Here is an 18,664-nt window from a genome sequence, read left to right as displayed (position 1 = left end):
CTAACCTGAGTGTTGCGTGTGCGTGCAGGCTTGAGAGCAGCGGGGCGAAATGGAGTTGGCAGTGCTGCGCTAAGACATTGTTTACTTGTATTTGTACTTAAAACAATAGTTTTTCAATTCTAAGAAGGAGAGTAAAATAACTGCTGTTAGGAAGTAAAATAACTAATTTCAGGAAGGTTATTCTGGAAGTGCGAGGGTAGAATTAGCTGGAAAATTAGAAGCTAGGATACTAATTAGATGAAAGAGAATGAATTGAACTACACTGGACACCGAAAAAGACAAAGAAAGAAAGGAAGGAGGGTGACTGGAGAGCTCTAGGCTGTTCTGTGTGGCCGCAGATTTTGGAGGGATGACTTCAGAATCTGAGACCAGGAGGACTGGAGGGGTGACGCACTGTTAACATATCTAAGCGACCCAGGAGTTAGAAATGGTGGATCCAGCTTCATGCCCATTATATTTGAAATGCTGTTGTGAATTAAGTGATGAAGATGTGACCCACACCCCAAAGGAAATTCTAACGTAGAGAGGATGGGAGCGCATGCAAATAAATCTTAAACCCTAGAGGAAGTCCTGCAAAACAGGTGCAAGTGGAGCATTCTAAATTAGCCTTTTGCACATTTTATGGTTTTAGTTTTCCGCTTGAAGATCTCTTCCTTGTGCTTGAGCCTTGAACTCTGTTAAATGAGCAGTTGTACCTATTCAGATACGCTTTGTATTTCACCCCTTGTTTCCTGGTCATTTCCTTGTCCCTGCCTTATTGTCCTGTGTCCAGTCTCTAGACTTCATCCTTTGCTAACATCTCTCTAGAAACTTCACTTCAGTTTCCTCCTACTCATTTTGCAGACATAGGGGAATTTGGGTAACAGTTTCACGTTTTCTTTGGTATGCATTAAATATGGTTATGAAATCAGTCATTTCTTTTTGTAAAGATGTATTTTCTTTGATTTTATTTATTTATTTTTAGAGAGAGGGGAAGGGAGGGAGAAAGGGAGAGAAACACCAATGTGCGAGAGAAACATGACTGGTAGCCTCTCACGTGCCCCCAGCCGGGGACCGGCCGGGGACCTGGCCCACAACCCAGATGTGTTGCCTGAACAGGAGTGCAGCTGGTGACCTTTCACTTTACGGAACAACGCCCAACCAACTGCGTCACGGCTTTCAGGGCTAAAATCAGTCATTTAATTTTTTAAAAATTTATTTTATTTTATTTATTTATTTTTGTGTGTGTGGATTGATATTTTATTTTTTTACATATTTATTGATTATGCCATTACAGTTGTCCCATTTCCCGCCCCCCTCACTCCACTCCATCCTGCCCTCCCCCCAGTCATTTCATTTTTTTAAAAAAAGACTTAATTAATTTATTTTTAGACAGAGGGGAAGGGAGGGAGGAAGAGAGGGAGAGAAACAGTGTGTGGTAGGGGCTCATGCGCCCCCTACTGGGGTCCTGGCTCACAACCCAGGCATGTGCTCTGACTGGGAATCGAACTGGCGACCCTTTGGTTCACAGGCCAGTGCTCAATCCACTGAGCCACACCAGCCAGGGCAAATATCATTCATTTCCGACAGAAGCTCTAGTTTATGTCATTGGCCAATTGTACAAATCAGTTATCCTCAGTCTTATATTTATTGGTAAAACTGGAAAGAGAATGTATAGCTTCCAAGCTACTTTTTATCCAACATGGTTAACCAGGGTACTGCCAAAGGACCAACATACAGGATTTTTTAAAAGCATGAATGAAATTGACCTGTGGTCAAGGTAGTACTGTATACACACTTTGGTGCCACTGCCCTTGTTCCAAATGTGTGGTAGAATTAATAAGAAAAGATGAGCCCCAGCTGCTGTGTCTCAGTGGGTTGAGCACTGACCTGCAAACCGAAGGGTCACCAGTTTGGTTCCCAGTCAGGGCACATGCCTGGTTTGCGGGCCAGGTCCCCAGTTAAGGGCGCACGAGAGGCAACCAAGACATTTCTCTCGCAAATCTGTGTTTCTCTCCCTCTCTTTCTTCTTCCCTTCCCCTGTCTCTAAAAATAAATAAACATTTTTAAAAAGATTAAAATTACATATCCCTATTCAAAGACAAGATAGACGTTAACCACAAAGAACTGTAATACTTCTGGGCTATGGAGTCACAAATAGAAGCAGTCTGGATATTATAACCTATGAGGTAATGTGATTGAGGGAGTGAGGAGAAATGCCCCATGTAATTACTGGGGTCAGTTGCTCCTTGTAATGAGGAATTTAGATGGAGATCCCCTAAACAGGTTGAAAAGAACTACAAGCCATCATGCACGAAGAGAGAGTTTCTGTGGAGTTGCATACTTAGGGAGTGATAAAACAACACACACGGAAATCCAGCTACCCTCTCACGTGGTGCTGTGTCTCCTGTCTCCCAATTTTTGTGGTGGAAACAAAGTCTCAAGTTACTGATTCTAAGACTTGTTTCCGGTTTCCTAGAGGATGGAATAGAGGTTGGGACAAAACCAGGGAAGACGAGATGCGTGTATGGGGAAAATAATGCCCATTAACAAGGAGCTTGCAAGTTAAGCTTTCAAAACATACAGGGAAACCTAACCCAAAGAAAAACAGCCGGCAAAATCAGCATTGAGATGAATTCAACACAATTGAAATGAAAATAATGGAGTGACCTGGTAATAACTTTAAAAAGGTATGTGTAGAATATACTAGGACATGAAGGATGCTTGTTTTTAAAGATTAAGAAATTATAGGCCTGACTGGGGTAGCTCAGTGGGTTGCAGATAGTCCTGCAAACCAGAGGGTTGCAAGTCAGATTCCTGGTAGGGGCACAAGCCTGGGTCACAGGACGGGTGGCTGTCGGGCTGTCTGGGGGCAGCCAATCGATGTTTCTCTCCCTCTCTCCCTTCCCCTCTCTCTAGAAATAAATAAAATCTTTTTTAAAACATTAAAATTATGAAATAAAAGTGGTCAGAAATGGTAACAGGTAAATATTTAAAGAATCAGAAATGCTAGAAATACAAATCCGTTAGAAATCCTATAAAATGCAGTGATTGAATGAACAGTCTGTAGACAGCATGGACTCTAGACAACTCTCAGTGGAAAGGGGTTTACTGAATTGTAAAGTAATGAGTGAATAACATATTACTACTAGAAAAATAGAAGTAAAAGAACAATTTAAAAACATGGAGAACAAATCAAAAGTCTTCGATGTAAGTGTATGACTGGAGTTGCGGAAGGTATGGTATAGGGACTGCAGAGAAGTTATACTGTGTCTAACATGATATTGGGAAATGTTCCAGAATTGAAGATGCAAATCCTTAGAGCAAGTGTACAGTCAGAATACCAGCAGGTAAATGAGCACTTGGACACAGTGCAATGAAGCTGTAGGATACCAAGGACAAAAGAAACCTTACAAGCTACCAGAGAGCAGAAGACAGTGGAGTCATCCTCAGTTTTCTGAGAAATAACTGTCAATTTAGAATTCTATATCCATTTAAGCTGTCTAAAATGAGGCTAGATAAAGGTTTTAAGGTATATAATGCATAAGAAGTGGTAAGAACTAACTAAAGAATGTACTTTGGGAAAAGAAAAATTAACCCAGTGGAAAGGAGTGGGCTATAACAAACACTGACGTTAGAAAAATGTAGTGGTAAATGTTAATTTACCACGGGCTACTTGCTAGTGACTATGGAAATAACCAGAAATAAAAGATGGAACTAAAATTTTAGGTAAAAATAAATGAATATAAGGGTACGTGTTATTTGGTATGTTTTGGGTAACGAGGAACAGAAACCCTTACTCAGACTGGCTCAGCAGACCTCGCAGTTGATTGGCTCAGTCAGTCGGTGCAATGCTGACTGACTCAGTGGTGTCAGGGGCCCAGGCTCTGGACCTGCATGTGTTTTCCATCTTCGGAGTAGTCCTGCTCAGATTTCTAGCAAGGTGGCTTTAGCAGTTCTCATAAAGTCTTTTTTTTTTTTTAATTATTATGTATTGGTTTCGGGTGTGCAGCTTAATGGTTAGACAGTCATATAGTTTACATAGTGTTCCCCTCGATGTTCCTGGTACCCCAACTCATAAAGTGTTAAAAGACTCATTTTCATGTTTCACTGCCCACAGTGGACCCCGTTTTGTGACTTTACCCCTGGCAATGAGTACCCCTTCGTGTACTCATGCCCACCCCTGACTCAGGGGGAACATAAACACAGTAATGACTTAGGGTTTTGTCGGCAATTGTATTTAGAATGCCTAAAAGCAATGTAAGTATAACTATTAAACAAATAGAAATATAATCCACAGCTTCTGAGCCGGTCAAGGGGAAATAAAATATTAATTGAACAGAACAGAAGGCAAGGGAAAAGAGAAGCAAAGACAAACGTGGTAAACAAAATAAACGAAAGATTATAGAAATACATTAAAACATAATTAATAATTCAAATTAATGGAAAAGGTTTAAACTTGCCTGCTTATTCCCCTCACCTGAGGAAATCAGTGAGTGACCAGCCAGCCAGTGATTTTTGGGGGGTGCTAGCCCTTTCTCTACTTGGGGTATTTTGAGAGGAAATGTCATTCTTCTTTAAGCACTAGAGGGCAGCACCGTTCATTACTGTATTCCTTTCCCTATGGGATTTGGTCCTAATTGTCGGATTCTGACCAACTGGGAACACGTTTCTTGTAGAACTGACGTGTATGATCTTTCATCTGAGGCTAATTCCCAATTTTTATTTATTTATTTTTATCATTAATAACTTTGTTTAAACGTTCCAGGGATCCCAACCCCCACTTAAAAATTAAAATTGAAAAGCATTGCACTCAATAAAATAAAGCCCTCGTGATAAGTACCACAATTCATGATACAGTTAATAATACTCTGACAAAGGTTCTTTTACCCTTTGTTACAAAGGCACAGAAGTCATCTGGGACCTCACATATTACCCCCACTGCATATTAATGTTAAACTGCTAATGTGCAAGTTAATGCAATTGGTAAAGCTCATAGAACAGTTTTCCATCGACTCGTCAGGAGATAGATACTTTCCGTAGACTTTCTATGGATTACACGTCATTGACAGGAATCGGTTAGATGCTCTGCAAACATGGCTGCTGTACGAGGTCCCAAGCAGGACACGGGAATGTGCAGCACTGATGTCCCTACTGTTGTTGGGAGACTGCTGCACATCCTTCTAACGGCTGCCCTTGGAAAACCACGTGACGTGTTCACAATCCCTTGGAGGTTTGCTGCTGGAGAGGATTGTTTTTTGGACCCCCACCTTTTTATTTTCTCCAAAGCTTGCTGGGCTTTGTCTTAACCCCTGCTGAAAGAAGGAAAGAGTGAGCAGGGGTTCAGAAACGGGATCACGCCTCGGCCCTGAGCAGCTGTCCGGTGTTGCCATTCTCATCTTTACTGCATTCACTCTAGTGGTCGTGGCCATTCCTCAACAGCCACTACAAGTCATATTTGTTACTCAGGCTGAGTTTGAAACCAGTGAGTATGTTTAACTTGTGATTAAGTAGCCAATGGTTCATTTTAACTTAATTTATCTGATGCCGTCATGTGGGAACATCATAATTTCATTATGCTGCCAAGACATTCTTAGCACATTACTACTGCCCATCATGGATGTCTGATGACTTTATGGAATCAGTATGAACTGGCTGATGGAGACTTTTCTTTCCAGCTTGACTTAGCAAAGGATAGCACTTTTATGTTTTATGTTTGTAAGATTGTATTTTTTAAAAGACTTTAATTATTTATTTAGAGAGACAGGGGAAGGGAAGGAGAAAGAGAGGGAGAGAAACATTGATTGATTGCGTCTTGAATGTGGGCCTGCAACCCAGGCATGTGCCCTGACCAGGAATTGAACTGGTGACCTTTGGCTTTGTGGGACAACACCCAACCAACTGAGCTAAACAGGTCAGGGCAAGGATAGCACTTCTAAAGTTAAGCTGTCAGGGGAGGGGTGGGGGAGAAAGGCAGAAAACTGTACTTGAACAACAATAAAAAAATAAAGTTAAGCTGTGAAATTCACCAATTGTTAAATGGCTTTTCCAGAAGTGAAATATGCCACTTATTAAAGTTTGTTCTAAAAGATTTTATTTATTTTTAGAGAGAAGGGAAGGGAGGGAGAAAGAGGGGTAGAGAAACATCAGTGTGTGGTTGCCTCTCAGGAGTGCCCTCCACTGGGAACCTGGCCTGCAACCCGGGCATGTGCCCTGACTGGGAATCAAACCAGCTACCTTTTGGTTTGCAGGCTGGCATTCAATCCACTGAGCCACACCAGCCAGGGCCAGCCATTTGTTAAAGTTTTAAGACCAGTAGTGAACTCTCAGAATTTCTATCTTGGGTAAGAATTATTCATATGCAGAATAACAAAAGAAAAAAGTCTAATTTTAAAAGTAGTATTCAGTGTTACAATCTCTGAGCAATTTAGAGTATTATTTGAAATGGTAAAACTAATCTCTGGTTCAGGAAGTCAAAAGAATGGTGATTTCCGGGGCTAGGAAGCAGCAGTGACTAGAGGAGGCATGAAGAAGAGCTTCGTAGGCTCAGAGAATGAGACTGGAAGTGGCCTTGGAGCCATAACTCTGGCCAGCAGAGCAACAAATTATTAAACCTGGTTTGATCTTTATAAAGCTATTACCCCTACCATTATATCGAAAGTTGTCATAAGGCTTAGTGAATAGTGTGAACTATGTCTAAGTGTTTTTTTTTTTTAATTTTGGAAATTAACAGAAAAGTTTAAAGAATAGTGCAAAGAACTGCCTACCTTTTACCAAATTCCCTTTGTTGACACTTTACCACATTTACTTTGTATTCTCTGCCTTTTGAAAAGAAATCGCAGGCTTGGTACCCAATTACCCTTAAATACCTTAACGTGTATTTCCTAAAAATAAGCACACCCTTCTGCATACAATCATCAAAATCAAGAGGGTAACATGCATATAATACCACATCTAATTTACAGACCCTATTCAAATCTTGCCAATGTTCCAGTAATATACAAGATTATATGTTGCATATATGTGTCTTGTCTCTTTAGTCTCCTTCAGTCTTGAACAGTTCCTAAGTCTTTATCTGTCACAAGCTGGACAGTATTTAAAAGCATGGGCCAGTTACATTATTTATTTATTTTAAATTTTATTTATTGATTTTAGAGAGAGAGGAAGGGGGAGCGAGAAAGACACTAACACTGATTGGTCGGTCCACCTATTGATGCATTCATTGGTTGCTTCTTGTATGTGCCCTGACCAGAGGTCGAACCCACAACCTTGGCGTGTTAGGACGATGCTCTAACGAACTGGGGAAGGGCCAGGCCAGTTACTTTGGAGACTGCTTCTCACTTCGGGTTTGTCTGATGTTTCCTCGCGGTGAGACTTAAGTCGAGCATTTTTCACAGCAGCACGCAGGAGTGAATGTGTCCTTTTCACCTTGTGGCACACCAGGTTTTGTGCCATTACTGGCAGGGTTGACCTGGACTGTGTGGTTCAGGTGGCGTTTGGCAGTTTGCTTCACTATGTAATAAGTATCTTGTGCGCGGATACTTTGAAACAAGTAAATATTTCACATCTCTACAAAATTTCACCACTACTTTTAGTGTGTGTTTGTGATTCAGTTGTCTGAATCAATCGTCCCTATGACGGTTGCCAGAAGGGGATTTTCTAACCCTATCACTCCTTCCACATTTGTAATTGGCATTCTGCCATAGGGAGCACTTTCTCTTTTCTCCACTACTTTATCTATGTCATCATGCATTCATGGATTCCTATTTTACTTGGTCCATTACCATCCTAAATGTACCATACCCATACATGTCCATGCCATAGCCCTAGAACCAGCTATTTCTCCAAGGGGCTCTGCTTCCTTTTAGTGGAATGTGGTATTTAGAAACGAAGATCTGGGCACTAGGTGTGTTCACTGCCAATGAGCTATCTATATACTTACAGACATATACACATCAATGTACACACTTAAAATTCCATTTATTGACTGAGCTACTGAAAACAATACACCCACACCACACCTCCAGTTCCTGTCAAACACCACGAGGCTCCTGTAGCCTTCCCCACCTCCCTGCTTTTAACTTCCTTCTCTAGCAGTGAGAACCTTGGCTCGCATTGCCCTCAATCTCAATATATTTACTTATCTGCTTAATCCCTCTGCAAGTAACCAATCTTTGGGCACATGGACCACTTCCTTGACCTTGACTCTGTTGACTGCCTCCTCACTTGGCCCTGGCACTGTTGGCTGCCTCCAAAAAATATTGGGGAAAGAGACAGACTCATCTAAGATTTATTGATTTTTTTTAACAAGGTCAGTAATTGGTGAACTATTGAAGGTATTTTTGTGTGATTATATCATAAAAATGAAGTTAGATTGTGTTAACCACATATTATTTTTGCTGTGAATGTGAATACTTTCTTAGCTAAGTAAAGTTCCAGGTAAATATGAATGTCCCCAAATGCTGTACGTTTATGTCATTGATCTTCCCAATGATTCTAATTATACACTCTCAGCATCTGTTTTACAAGTGAGGAAACTGAGGCTTAGAGCAGGGTAATTTGCTGAAGGCCACTGAGATTTTTAGTGGTGGAGCCTTCGCATTGAGTCTGTCTGTTCCCAGAATTTGTACCACTAATCAATAGATAGTTTGCCATTAGGCCTGAGTTGGTTTTGGGTGCTTTTGTTTGTTTATTCAAAATAAAATACAGAGGTGACTTAGGCCATTTTATGAATCTTATATCTGGGAAAAGGAGTTTCTTCTACTCCCTTTTTAGCTTTTTTTTTTTTCCTATTTTAAAAATATAGCCCTGGCTGGTATGGCTCAGTGGATTGAGTACCAGCCTGTGAACCAAAAGGTCGCTGGTTCGATTCCCAGTCAGGGCACATTCCTGGGTTGTGGGCTGGGTCCCCACCTAGGGGTGTGCAAGAGGCTACTGGTCGATGTTTCTCTAGTACATGGATATTTCTCTCCCTCTCTTCTTTCCTCCCTTCCGCTGTCTCTAAAAATAAATAAATAAAATATTTAAAAAACATATAGTGCTTATTTACACAGCCTTTAAAATTCTTATATCATGTGAAAGATACTGACATGAAGAATAAGAGATTATGCACAAGCACAAATAACATTTTTGACGTAGTAGTATATTATACTCTGATTACCTAAAGTTGTATGAATTAGTCAAGTTCACAAATACACCCAAATGGAATAAAGGAAAAAAGCTGCAAGGGAATAAAATTGGTCCATAAATTGTGTACTTTTAGTTTTCTTGTTTTTTTGTGGGTTTTTTTTTTTAATCCTCACTGGAGGATAAGTTTATTAATTGGGAGGGGAGAGACTGAGACAGAGGCAGACACTGGTTGAGCCCCTACTGGGGATCGAACCTGCTACCTAGGTATGTGCCCCAGCTGGGAATTGAACATACGACCTTTTGGTGTATGGGATGATGCTCCAACCAACTGAGCAAGCCAACCATGGCAGAATCACCTTCCTTTTTAAAGGTGAACAATATGAGGTCTGTCCAGAGAAAGTTCAACCACTGTTAACATAATGAGAACAGTTGGTATGTCATTGATGTAACCTGGCAGGCAAGGACTGGACTGGAATGCGCATCCATGGACAATGACGACTTCACTGTACTAGTCAGTGGGGGCAGTACGTGCTGTTCAGTGAGCATGTGTACCGTGTGGCCCTCGCATTCAAAATGACCGAGTGAGCAGAGCAACAGATCTGCATCCAATTTTGCGTTAAGCTTGAATATTCCTCTGCGGAAACTATTTGGGTGATTCAGAAGACCCCAGCTATGGGCAACCAGTGATTGGCAGCTTCACCACGACAACATGCCCGCTCATGCATCACATCTCATGCAGAGTTTTTCTGGTGAAACATCAAATTACCCAGGTGACTCACCCCCCCTACAGCCCAGATTTGGCACCCTGAGACTTCTGGCTTTTCCCAAAACTAAAATCACCTTTGAAAGAGAAGAGATTTCAGGCTGACAATGAGACTCAGGAAAACAGGACAGGGCACCTGATGGAGATTGGAAGAAGTGCATGAGGTCCTAAGGTGCCTACTTTGAAGGGGACTGAGACAGCATTGTCCTATGTACAATGTTTCTTGTATCTTGTATGTTCTTCAATCCATGTCTCTATCATATTACGTGGCTGGACACCTTCTGGACAGACCTCGTATTTCACCCTGTGTTACATTTTGCTTATCAAAACTATAAAGGTTTGCCCTCATGTTTTCTTCTGAGTTTTGCAGTTTTACAAAACTCTTATGTTTAGGCCTCTGATGCACCACAAGTTAACTTTTGCACGTAGTATGTGGTGAGGTAACTTCATTCTCTTGCATGTAACCATCCAGTTTTCTCACCACCATTTGTGGAAAAAAACTGCTCTTTCCACACTGAATGATTTTGGCAGCCTTGTCACAAATTAGTTGACCAGAGATGTACGGGTTTATTTCTGAACCCTCAGTTACATTCCCTGTGTCAGTGCCACCACTGGCTTGATTACCCTTGCTTTGTCTGATAAAAATTTACGGAACTTTGATGAGGAATGGGATACATACATACTTTAAAAATACCTCCCAGATAGAGGCATAAAGGGTAGCTTCACAGTAGAGAAGCCTGGGGGATGCCCTCTCCATCAAGTTCTCAGAGCGATGGACATGCAATCATGAGCCTCTGGATTGCATGAAATGGAAACCCCACGGCATGCTGTGCTGAAGGTGAACGTCAGCCAAACTCAAACGGAGGGGCATTTCTATAAAACCGCTGGCCTGTAGTCTTCAGCGTTGTCAGCTGTGAAGGTTAAAGACAGGCACCGCTCTGGACTGAAGAAGACTGGAAGCTGGACCTAATGCAATGCATGATTCTGATCTGGAAACTTTGGTATAAGGGACCTTATAGGGGTAACAAGAAAAAGTTGAATGGGGTCTGAGGATAGTTTTAATGTTATTGTGATTAACATGTAAGAGAACATACTTGCCTGTAAGAAACACAGAAAGATTTTTGAGTAATGGGCATGTCAGCAACGTACTGTTGTCATACGATTCAAGAAAAGAGAAAGTCTGCCTTGGCCAGGCAGCTCCGTTGGTTAGAGCATCATCCCAATATGCCAAGGGTGTGCGCCTGCAAGAATCAAACCGAGGAATGCAGAAGTGGAACAACAACAAAAGTCAATGTTTATTTCTACCTAAATGTTAATACGTTTTTTTTAAAATTAAAAAATATTCTTTGCACTGTACTTGCAACTTTTTGTTTGACGTTATTTCAAAATTAAAATTTTAAAAAAGTGATGTAACCATTATATATAAAATGTCCATTTTTATAATGTGCTCTTTTCGATTATTCAATTTGGGGGGCTTTTAAAAATGATTATTTTTAGTCTGATGACATGGAGGACTTTCCAGGGAAACACACTGGTTCTTATAAACTAGCATTTATTTGGGGTGTGAAAAGATGTTTTTCTAAAAATAAAATAGGTGTATGGTGTTTAAAATTATTTTAGATGTTATTTGAGCAAACAAGTTGGAACATTACTGCCCTCTCCATGGCTCTGGGCACATGAAATAGCTCTCTGAACTCCTCCGGTGCGTTTTCTCTGCTCTTCTCTAGAAAACACATTGTACTTTGGAAGGGGGAGTAGTAGCACTACAGGGTCTAACTCCCGGGCTCAAAAACCTGACTCTAATCCTAGCGAGCCAGTTAACCTCTCTCTGCCTCAATACCCTCATCTGCAGGAATGTAGGTGTACTTAGCACAAGGCACCAAAAGTGACAGCATAAGTGCTCCACGAACACCAGCTATGATCATTATTCCTAAAGTCTGGGCTCTTAGAGGGCACGATGCTTGTCACAGTCATATTTTATTCTCATTGTTTCTCTCCTAGACTGCTTATCAGGTCATCTTTTCTCCAATCTTTCTTCCTCTGATGCATCACTCGTACGGTTGCCATTGTTATCTTCCTAATCCAGCTATTTTCAACCTTTTTCATCTCATGGCACACATAATTACTAAAATTCTGTGGGACGTCAAAATATTTTTTGCCCACCTGACAAAAAAATAGGTATAATTTTCACTCATTCACACCAGATGGCTATTGTTGTGTTGGCTGTTGTCATTTTTTTGACCATCTAAGGGAAAAGAGGTTTTAAAAATTCTTGTGGCACACCGGCTGAAAATCACTGTCATAATCTGTAAGTCTCATCACGTCACTCTGTTCAAGCTGGTTTCCTGATGTTTACAGGATAAAGTCAAAATTCACTGCCCCAACCAAGGAACTTCTCTGCTTCCATTCCATGGGCTTGAGGAGAATTTCACCAGGCATGCTTTCACACTCGAATGCCTTCGTTCCGGGTGTTTCTGTGTCAGAAATGTCCTTCCTTCCCATCACATTCCATACATTCTTTTTGAAAATTTTAATATATTTTTAGAGGAAACTGTAGTGTTTATGAAATCAGCAGCTTCATTGCCCTTTAGGGTCCCTCCCTGTCTTCCTTTAAGGAGATGTTGAAGTGCTTGAGGAAGGAAAATCTGCAAGAACTGATGGAAATCAGGTAACAGGCCTTGGGAATCCTGGAGTGTGATAACAGTCAGCGTTTGGTCAGCCTGGGAGGTGGAAGCACAAAGGTCAGGAGCGGCTCAGCCTCTGGCCTCTGTTCGGCACTGCTCAGTCCTCTCCACTCCCTGAGCCTCAGCCACTCTGCTCCTGTGCCCACACCGCCCACACCGCCCCCACTACATTCTATTCATTCTTTTTTTTTTTTAAAGGGGAGAGAAACATAGATGTGTGGTTGCCTCTAGCGCGCCCCAACCGGGGGCACATGGCCTGCAACCCAGGCACGTTGCCCTGACTGGGAATCAAACCAGCGATGCTTTGGTTCGCAGGCGGGTGCTGAATACACTGAGCTACACTAGCCGGGGCCATTCTATTCATTCTTAAAACTTGGTCTCAAAAACTCACCAGACTTTCTTACAATTAGTCACCTCCTGTTCTGGGGTCTTAGAGCATTATGTTCGTAACTCCCCAGTGGCCATTCATACTTTAATGGTTTAAAATCTTTCCACTTCTCTCTGAAACATTCATTCATCAAATATTCACTGAACAATATTTAGATAACAGGCCCTGTTCCTCTGAACATGTCAAGACTAAGTTTTCATGTAATTTATGTGGACGATAAAGAAGAAAGTAAGAAAAATACCAGATTGTGGCGAGTGAATGCTACCTAGGCAATGGCGAGTGTGATTAGTCGTTCAAGATTGTTCCGTCAGGGAAGGCTTTTCTGAAGTACCTTTAAGCTATGAATTTGAAAGCGCCTAAGTGTCAATCAGAGGGAAAGAGCTGCAGGTCTCAGGGACAGCTGGAGAAAGGGCCCCGAGGCACGTATAAGCTGGTGTGGCTGGAGCCACGAGGGGCAGGAAGGTATGTGTAGACGAAGTCCCGGATGGTTGTGACATGTGGCTGTGTACAAAGGTCGATGCGCCCGCGTGGAGTAGAAGGTCGGAGGGCAAGCGATGCAGGCGAAGATTCCCATCCTGCGAGCGAGTCCTCCTCCAGCACTCGGAACCCTAAACGGGATTTCCCCTTCGAACTTCTCAAATCAGCCCTTTTCTCTCCCGCGGCGGCCAGCGGCGAGAGAAAACCTCTATGCAGTTGTTGACCGCAGAACGATGTGATACAGGAACCAGGAAAGAGGCAGTCACGCTGAGGCCGAGGCGAGGTAGCAGAAGAGAGCGCAAACAGCACGAATTGACGGACAATGCAAGAGGACTTACTAGCCCGTGGGCCAGCCCCGCACCCCAACCCGGCAGGAAGACTGCGCATGCGTGTGCGCGCGCCCTCGTCGGTTAGGGCGCTGGTCCGAGAAGGGGCGGGGTCGGACGGCCGCGCCGGAAGAAGGTTGGCTGGGCGGGGCTCCGGGGGAGGTGGTGGCGGCTGCGCGCGCGCGCGCGGGTGCGAACGGGGAACGCCGCGAGGGCCGGGGCAGGCCAGGCGGTGGGGACCACGGACGGCGACTATGGCCGCGGCAGCGGGCGGCGGCGGTCCTGGGACGGCGGCGGGCGCCGCGGGTGCGGGAGGCGCGGCGGTGGCTGCGGGCCTGGCCGTTTATCGTCGGAAGGACGGGGGCCCGGCCAGCAAGTTTTGGGAGAGCCCGGAGACTGTATCTCAGTTGGATTCGGTGCGAGTCTGGCTTGGCAAGCACTACAAGAAGGTGGGTTCACGCGCCCGTGGGGGCCCGGAGGTCACGCGACGGGGGCCGGGGCGGCTACTGGCCTCGCGGGCCCCGGGCCTCCCCTCCCCCCGCGCGCCACGAGGGACAACAAAGGCCGGCACCCGGCTCGCCACGCCCCCGCGGTCTGCTCTCCGAGCCCGCGCGCCTCGGGCTCCACGGGGACCCTAGGGCTAGGTTCCCGGGGGCCCACGCATCCCGGGCGAAGCCCCTGCTTACCCCAGTGCGCCGGAACAGTAGATCTCAGCAACCTGGAGGGTGTGAATCTTTGTCTTTTGTTAGATGCGTTAGGTGTGTGAACAATGGTTATTAAAAAAATGTCTGAGCCAGTGTGGAAAAGCAGCTTCTTTTTGTTTGGAGATTAGTCTTCAAAGTCAAGTGAGGTAACTAAGGTTCTCCTACCTGTTGTTGATATGCTAGAGCACGAGTCTGGACAATCGTACTCCGGAGGTAATAACCGCAAGTTAGTTACTATATTGACTTACAGTATTGGTGAGAACTAATATTAAAAATGGACAGTTTTTACTTTATAGAGCTTTAGGTTGTGTATAGTGAGAGCACAAGACTTAATGTTGGCTGTACCTGTGTGTTTCTCCGTGAGGCCTTCCCTGAGAACCCCATTTGTATATTATTAGAGCACTCCACTTCATATCATCTTTATTTTCTTCGCATACTTTTTGAAAATAATTTTTTTTTCATTTATCTGTCCTACCTTTGGAATGTAAATTCGGCAGAGTCAGCGATATTGAAGAGTGACTTAACCCCTTGATTAAAACCAAATGTTCACTTTCCCCTCAATGTAAATATTTAGGAATGTCTTCCTTAGAAGGGGTAATGAAGCAGACCTCCAGAAATACTCCCTCTGCCCCCAGATTTCCGGAACAACTTTGTCAGTTCTGTACTTCCTCATTGAAGACCTTAGCGGTGGGGCAAGAATCTTGTCAGGCCTGTTCAGTACCGTGTGTCCTTGAGCATGATTGGTGCTCAGGGCCTCTCCTTTAGTAGTTGCTTAGTAAATAGATGCTGAATGAATGGAAAGATAAAGTAGTCTAGGAATCTGCTTGGTTGGGGTGTGCAGTGAAGCTTGTCGGTTTTTCGAAGTTGTTAGACATGGGCAGGGATCTTGGGTTTTTTTGACATCACACTGTGGTACTTCCAGAAATGACGATTTCTTATCTGAAGTTTTAGGAAGTGAGAGACAATATAATTACCGTATATTTTTAGATGCTTTGGAGTTTTTTTTTTTTTTTTCCTTTTCTGAAATTTTAGAGTCACATTTGGGGTTGTAGATTTTTCTCGTCTACATGGAAGTAGATGAGAAAGAATATTGCTCTCTCACACAGTGATAAACTGGTCTCTTTTGTGTGTGTACTCACTAGGGCTTCTGGAAGTGGCTAAGGGAGTGGAATATGTGTTATGAAAGTATTGGTTATTTTTTATCGTGTGCCCTCCAGACAGTGCTTTGGGTCATAAAGTTCAGTCTGGCTTCCCCCATCCTCAGTGTTACTGAGATATAGTTAACTTATAATATTGTATTGCTTTATCAATGTAGCCTTAACAAAGAAAAACACCCAGGAGTGAGTAACATTCCTTTAGGTTATTGCTTTGTGATTCTCAAAGGACTGTTGTTCAAATCACGTATCAAGGAAAGGAAAAAATATTAACACCTCTCCAAACTCTGTGCATCTGGTCCCAATTTTAAGAGGGCCGTTCAGTGGATAACCCTTCAGAGATTTGTTTGGGTGGCTGCGGAAGTGGCAGTGAGGCTGACTGAGGGTTTGTCCCGGAGTGTTGAGGCCAGTAGGTTAACACTGGCTCTGTGTCCCTGAGGTCTTTTTTTTTTTTAGTACACAAACCTGTGGAGGTTAAAATTTTATTATGAAAAATTTTACAATATGCTGAAGTAGATCAAAAAGCCTACTCAACCCCACTTACCACCATGCACCTACCACCTGGCTGCACCAAGTATCCGCTAATGGCCAGTCTTCCTTCCTCTATGTTTCTCTTTACTTCTCCCCTACTGTGAAGCAAATTCTAGGCATCATATCATTTTATCCAAAAATATTTTAGTACATTTCTCTGTAAGATGTGTCCCTGAGGTCTTAAAGACAAAGTCAAAGTTAGGTTTGACTTCTCAGGGTTTCTTTTTTGTAAATTTTCCTTTAAATTTTTTACTTATTGATTTTAGAGAGAAAAACATTAATTTGTTGTTCCACTAATTTGTGTTTTCTTGTATGTGCCCTGACCAGAGAAAGGGCCCTCAACTTTGATGTATAAGGTCAATGCTTTAACCAGCTGGGCTGTTGGGCCAGGGCTCTCAGGGTTTCTTAAAGCCAGAGTGCATTTCTTGGGTTTTTACTCAGATTCAGAGTTGACTGTAGCCAGAATCCCATCCGTCTCTGAGTGGTATTTGAGTGGTGAAAGCATTAGCCAGAGGCTCTTTGCTTCTTTCGTACACACTATCCTGTACACATGGATGGGCTTTAACTAAACTTTTTAAATTGCATTTAATACTGCAATTTCAAATTGATAAATCTCAGCAACTCTTTGAAATAAACACAACATTGGTGGTCCCCTTTTTATTGATGGGTCTCTCCGAGCAGCCAGTGAACAACTGAGCATCCACCCTATCCGGGCATTTAAGACATAACTCACTTAAATCCTCACCACATTCCCGAATGATAGACATTATTTACTTCATTTTACACAAGAGAGGAACCTGAGGCTCCAGATTTAAGTAATTTCTCTGAGATTACAGTTAGGAGTGGCAGATTCGGCATTCACTGAATCCTGCCTTGCCTGGCTCCAAATCCCCCCACGCCCACTCCCCCTCCCCCTTTTCCCCCTACACCTGTTTCTTTTTAAGGAACTCACACTTTGTGGAAAAGATAGGTGGAGACGCCTACTTGTAAAACCCAGGTGATTGCAAATTAAAAGAGAACTTCCTTGTATTGTTTTTGTTTTCTAAGTGTCCTGGGTAGGTGTTTGGTAAATATTTGTTCAGTGAATGAACAGATTAAACTAGTCTAGGAGCCTATTCATTTATGCTTTGTAGATAAGTTTGGCTTAGCAAAACAGAAGAGAGAGTGTGTACCTTTTGACTGGGATGAGTCTCAGCTAGGCCAAAGGAGTCCAGAGGAAGTGACCACTTTAGAGACCAGGCACCTAAAGCCTGGAGAGGTTAACTGCTTCCTGACATTGCATTTCAGGTCTAGCAGCAGTGTGGAAACTCGTTCATCTACCTAAGTGTGTCTGTCTTTGTATTGTTTACGTGTCTTTCAACGTAACTTTGATGAAGGTGAGAGCTGTATTTCTGTCCACAGTTTCTGAGTGGTTGTCCATTTACAAAACCACTGGTCTCACATTGATTCCACTCGTACCTTGGAGGCGAAGTGTATCTGTAAGCCATCAACATTCCAGAAGTTTCTTCCTGAATTTTGGCTCATTCCTGATACAAGATTTCAGAATGATTTAGATTTAAGGATGATCACTAAAATAGACTGGATTGCCTAAAAAGGAATTTAAATGCCCTTTACATAAATAATTTAACAGGTAGAGACACTTCTTTTTTTATGGGACATTTGCTGCAATAGGATCGTTTAGGGACAAGTTAAACTTTATACTTTATTAATATCATTGGGAATATAAAGCAGATTCATTGATAAAATTTTAAATACATCTTCCTAACTTTCTTAACCAAAGCACTTTGAGACTAAAACACTCTTGTTGTCAAGTAAAATATGGGGTTGAAGTGTTTTTGATCAAAAGATAAAATGTTTGACCGAAATAGTCTATATAATCATTAATTTCTTTTTTCATAATCAGGAGTCAGTATTTTGAAAGCTGTTAAGAACTTTTTGTGGCCCTGACTTGTGAGGCTCAGTTAGTTGGGTGTCGGCCTGCAAAGCTGAAGGTCGCCGGTTCCATTCCTGGTCAGGGCACATGCCTGGGTTGTGGGTTTGGTCCCTGGTCCGGGAGCATACAAGAGGCAACTGATAGGTGTTTCCCTCTCTCACATCAATGTTTCCCTCCCTCTTTTTCTCCCTCTCTCTAAAAATAAATCTTTAAAAAAAAGTGAAGCTGGCTGACCGTGGGATATATGGCAGAAGTACCACAACCCCCTCAAATTTCTACAGTCCATCTCTAAGGACTATCTCATTTGATTCGACCACCAGTCGTGTGGGAGACAATCTTACTCCCCATTTACAAATGAAGAATTAAGATACGGAAATCAAGTGATCTGTTCAAGGACACCACTGATTAGCAACCAAGAGTATTGACCTCATGTCTTTCAACCAAATGTAATGCTCATTCCACTGTCCCATACTGGTACGACGAAGTTCATTTCCACTGCTTCCAAAGATACATCCCATAGAACAGTGATTTTTAACTTTTTTTCATCTTGTGGCACGCATAAACTAATTACTAAAATTCTGACCCTGGCTGGTGTA

General features: G+C 42.7%; 1 protein-coding gene across 1 annotated transcript in view; it reads left to right on the top strand.

Annotated features, from left to right (window-relative positions):
• The first annotated feature begins 13,893 nt into the window (after positions 1-13,893).
• Positions 13,894-18,664, top strand: part of SMARCC1 (SWI/SNF related BAF chromatin remodeling complex subunit C1) — a 112,150-nt gene continuing 107,379 nt past the window's right edge. The window contains exon 1 of the mRNA XM_053929345.1: positions 13,894-14,195. Coding sequence (XP_053785320.1) covers positions 14,001-14,195 — 195 coding nt within the window. The 5' untranslated portion in view covers positions 13,894-14,000. The remainder of the gene's footprint in view (positions 14,196-18,664) is intronic.

The sequence above is a fragment of the Desmodus rotundus genome, chromosome 8 (assembly GCF_022682495.2).
Source record: "Desmodus rotundus isolate HL8 chromosome 8, HLdesRot8A.1, whole genome shotgun sequence".
Lineage (NCBI taxonomy): Eukaryota > Metazoa > Chordata > Mammalia > Chiroptera > Phyllostomidae > Desmodus > Desmodus rotundus.
Note: the sequence above shows the minus strand (reverse complement) of the source record. Positions and strands in the feature narration are given on the sequence as shown.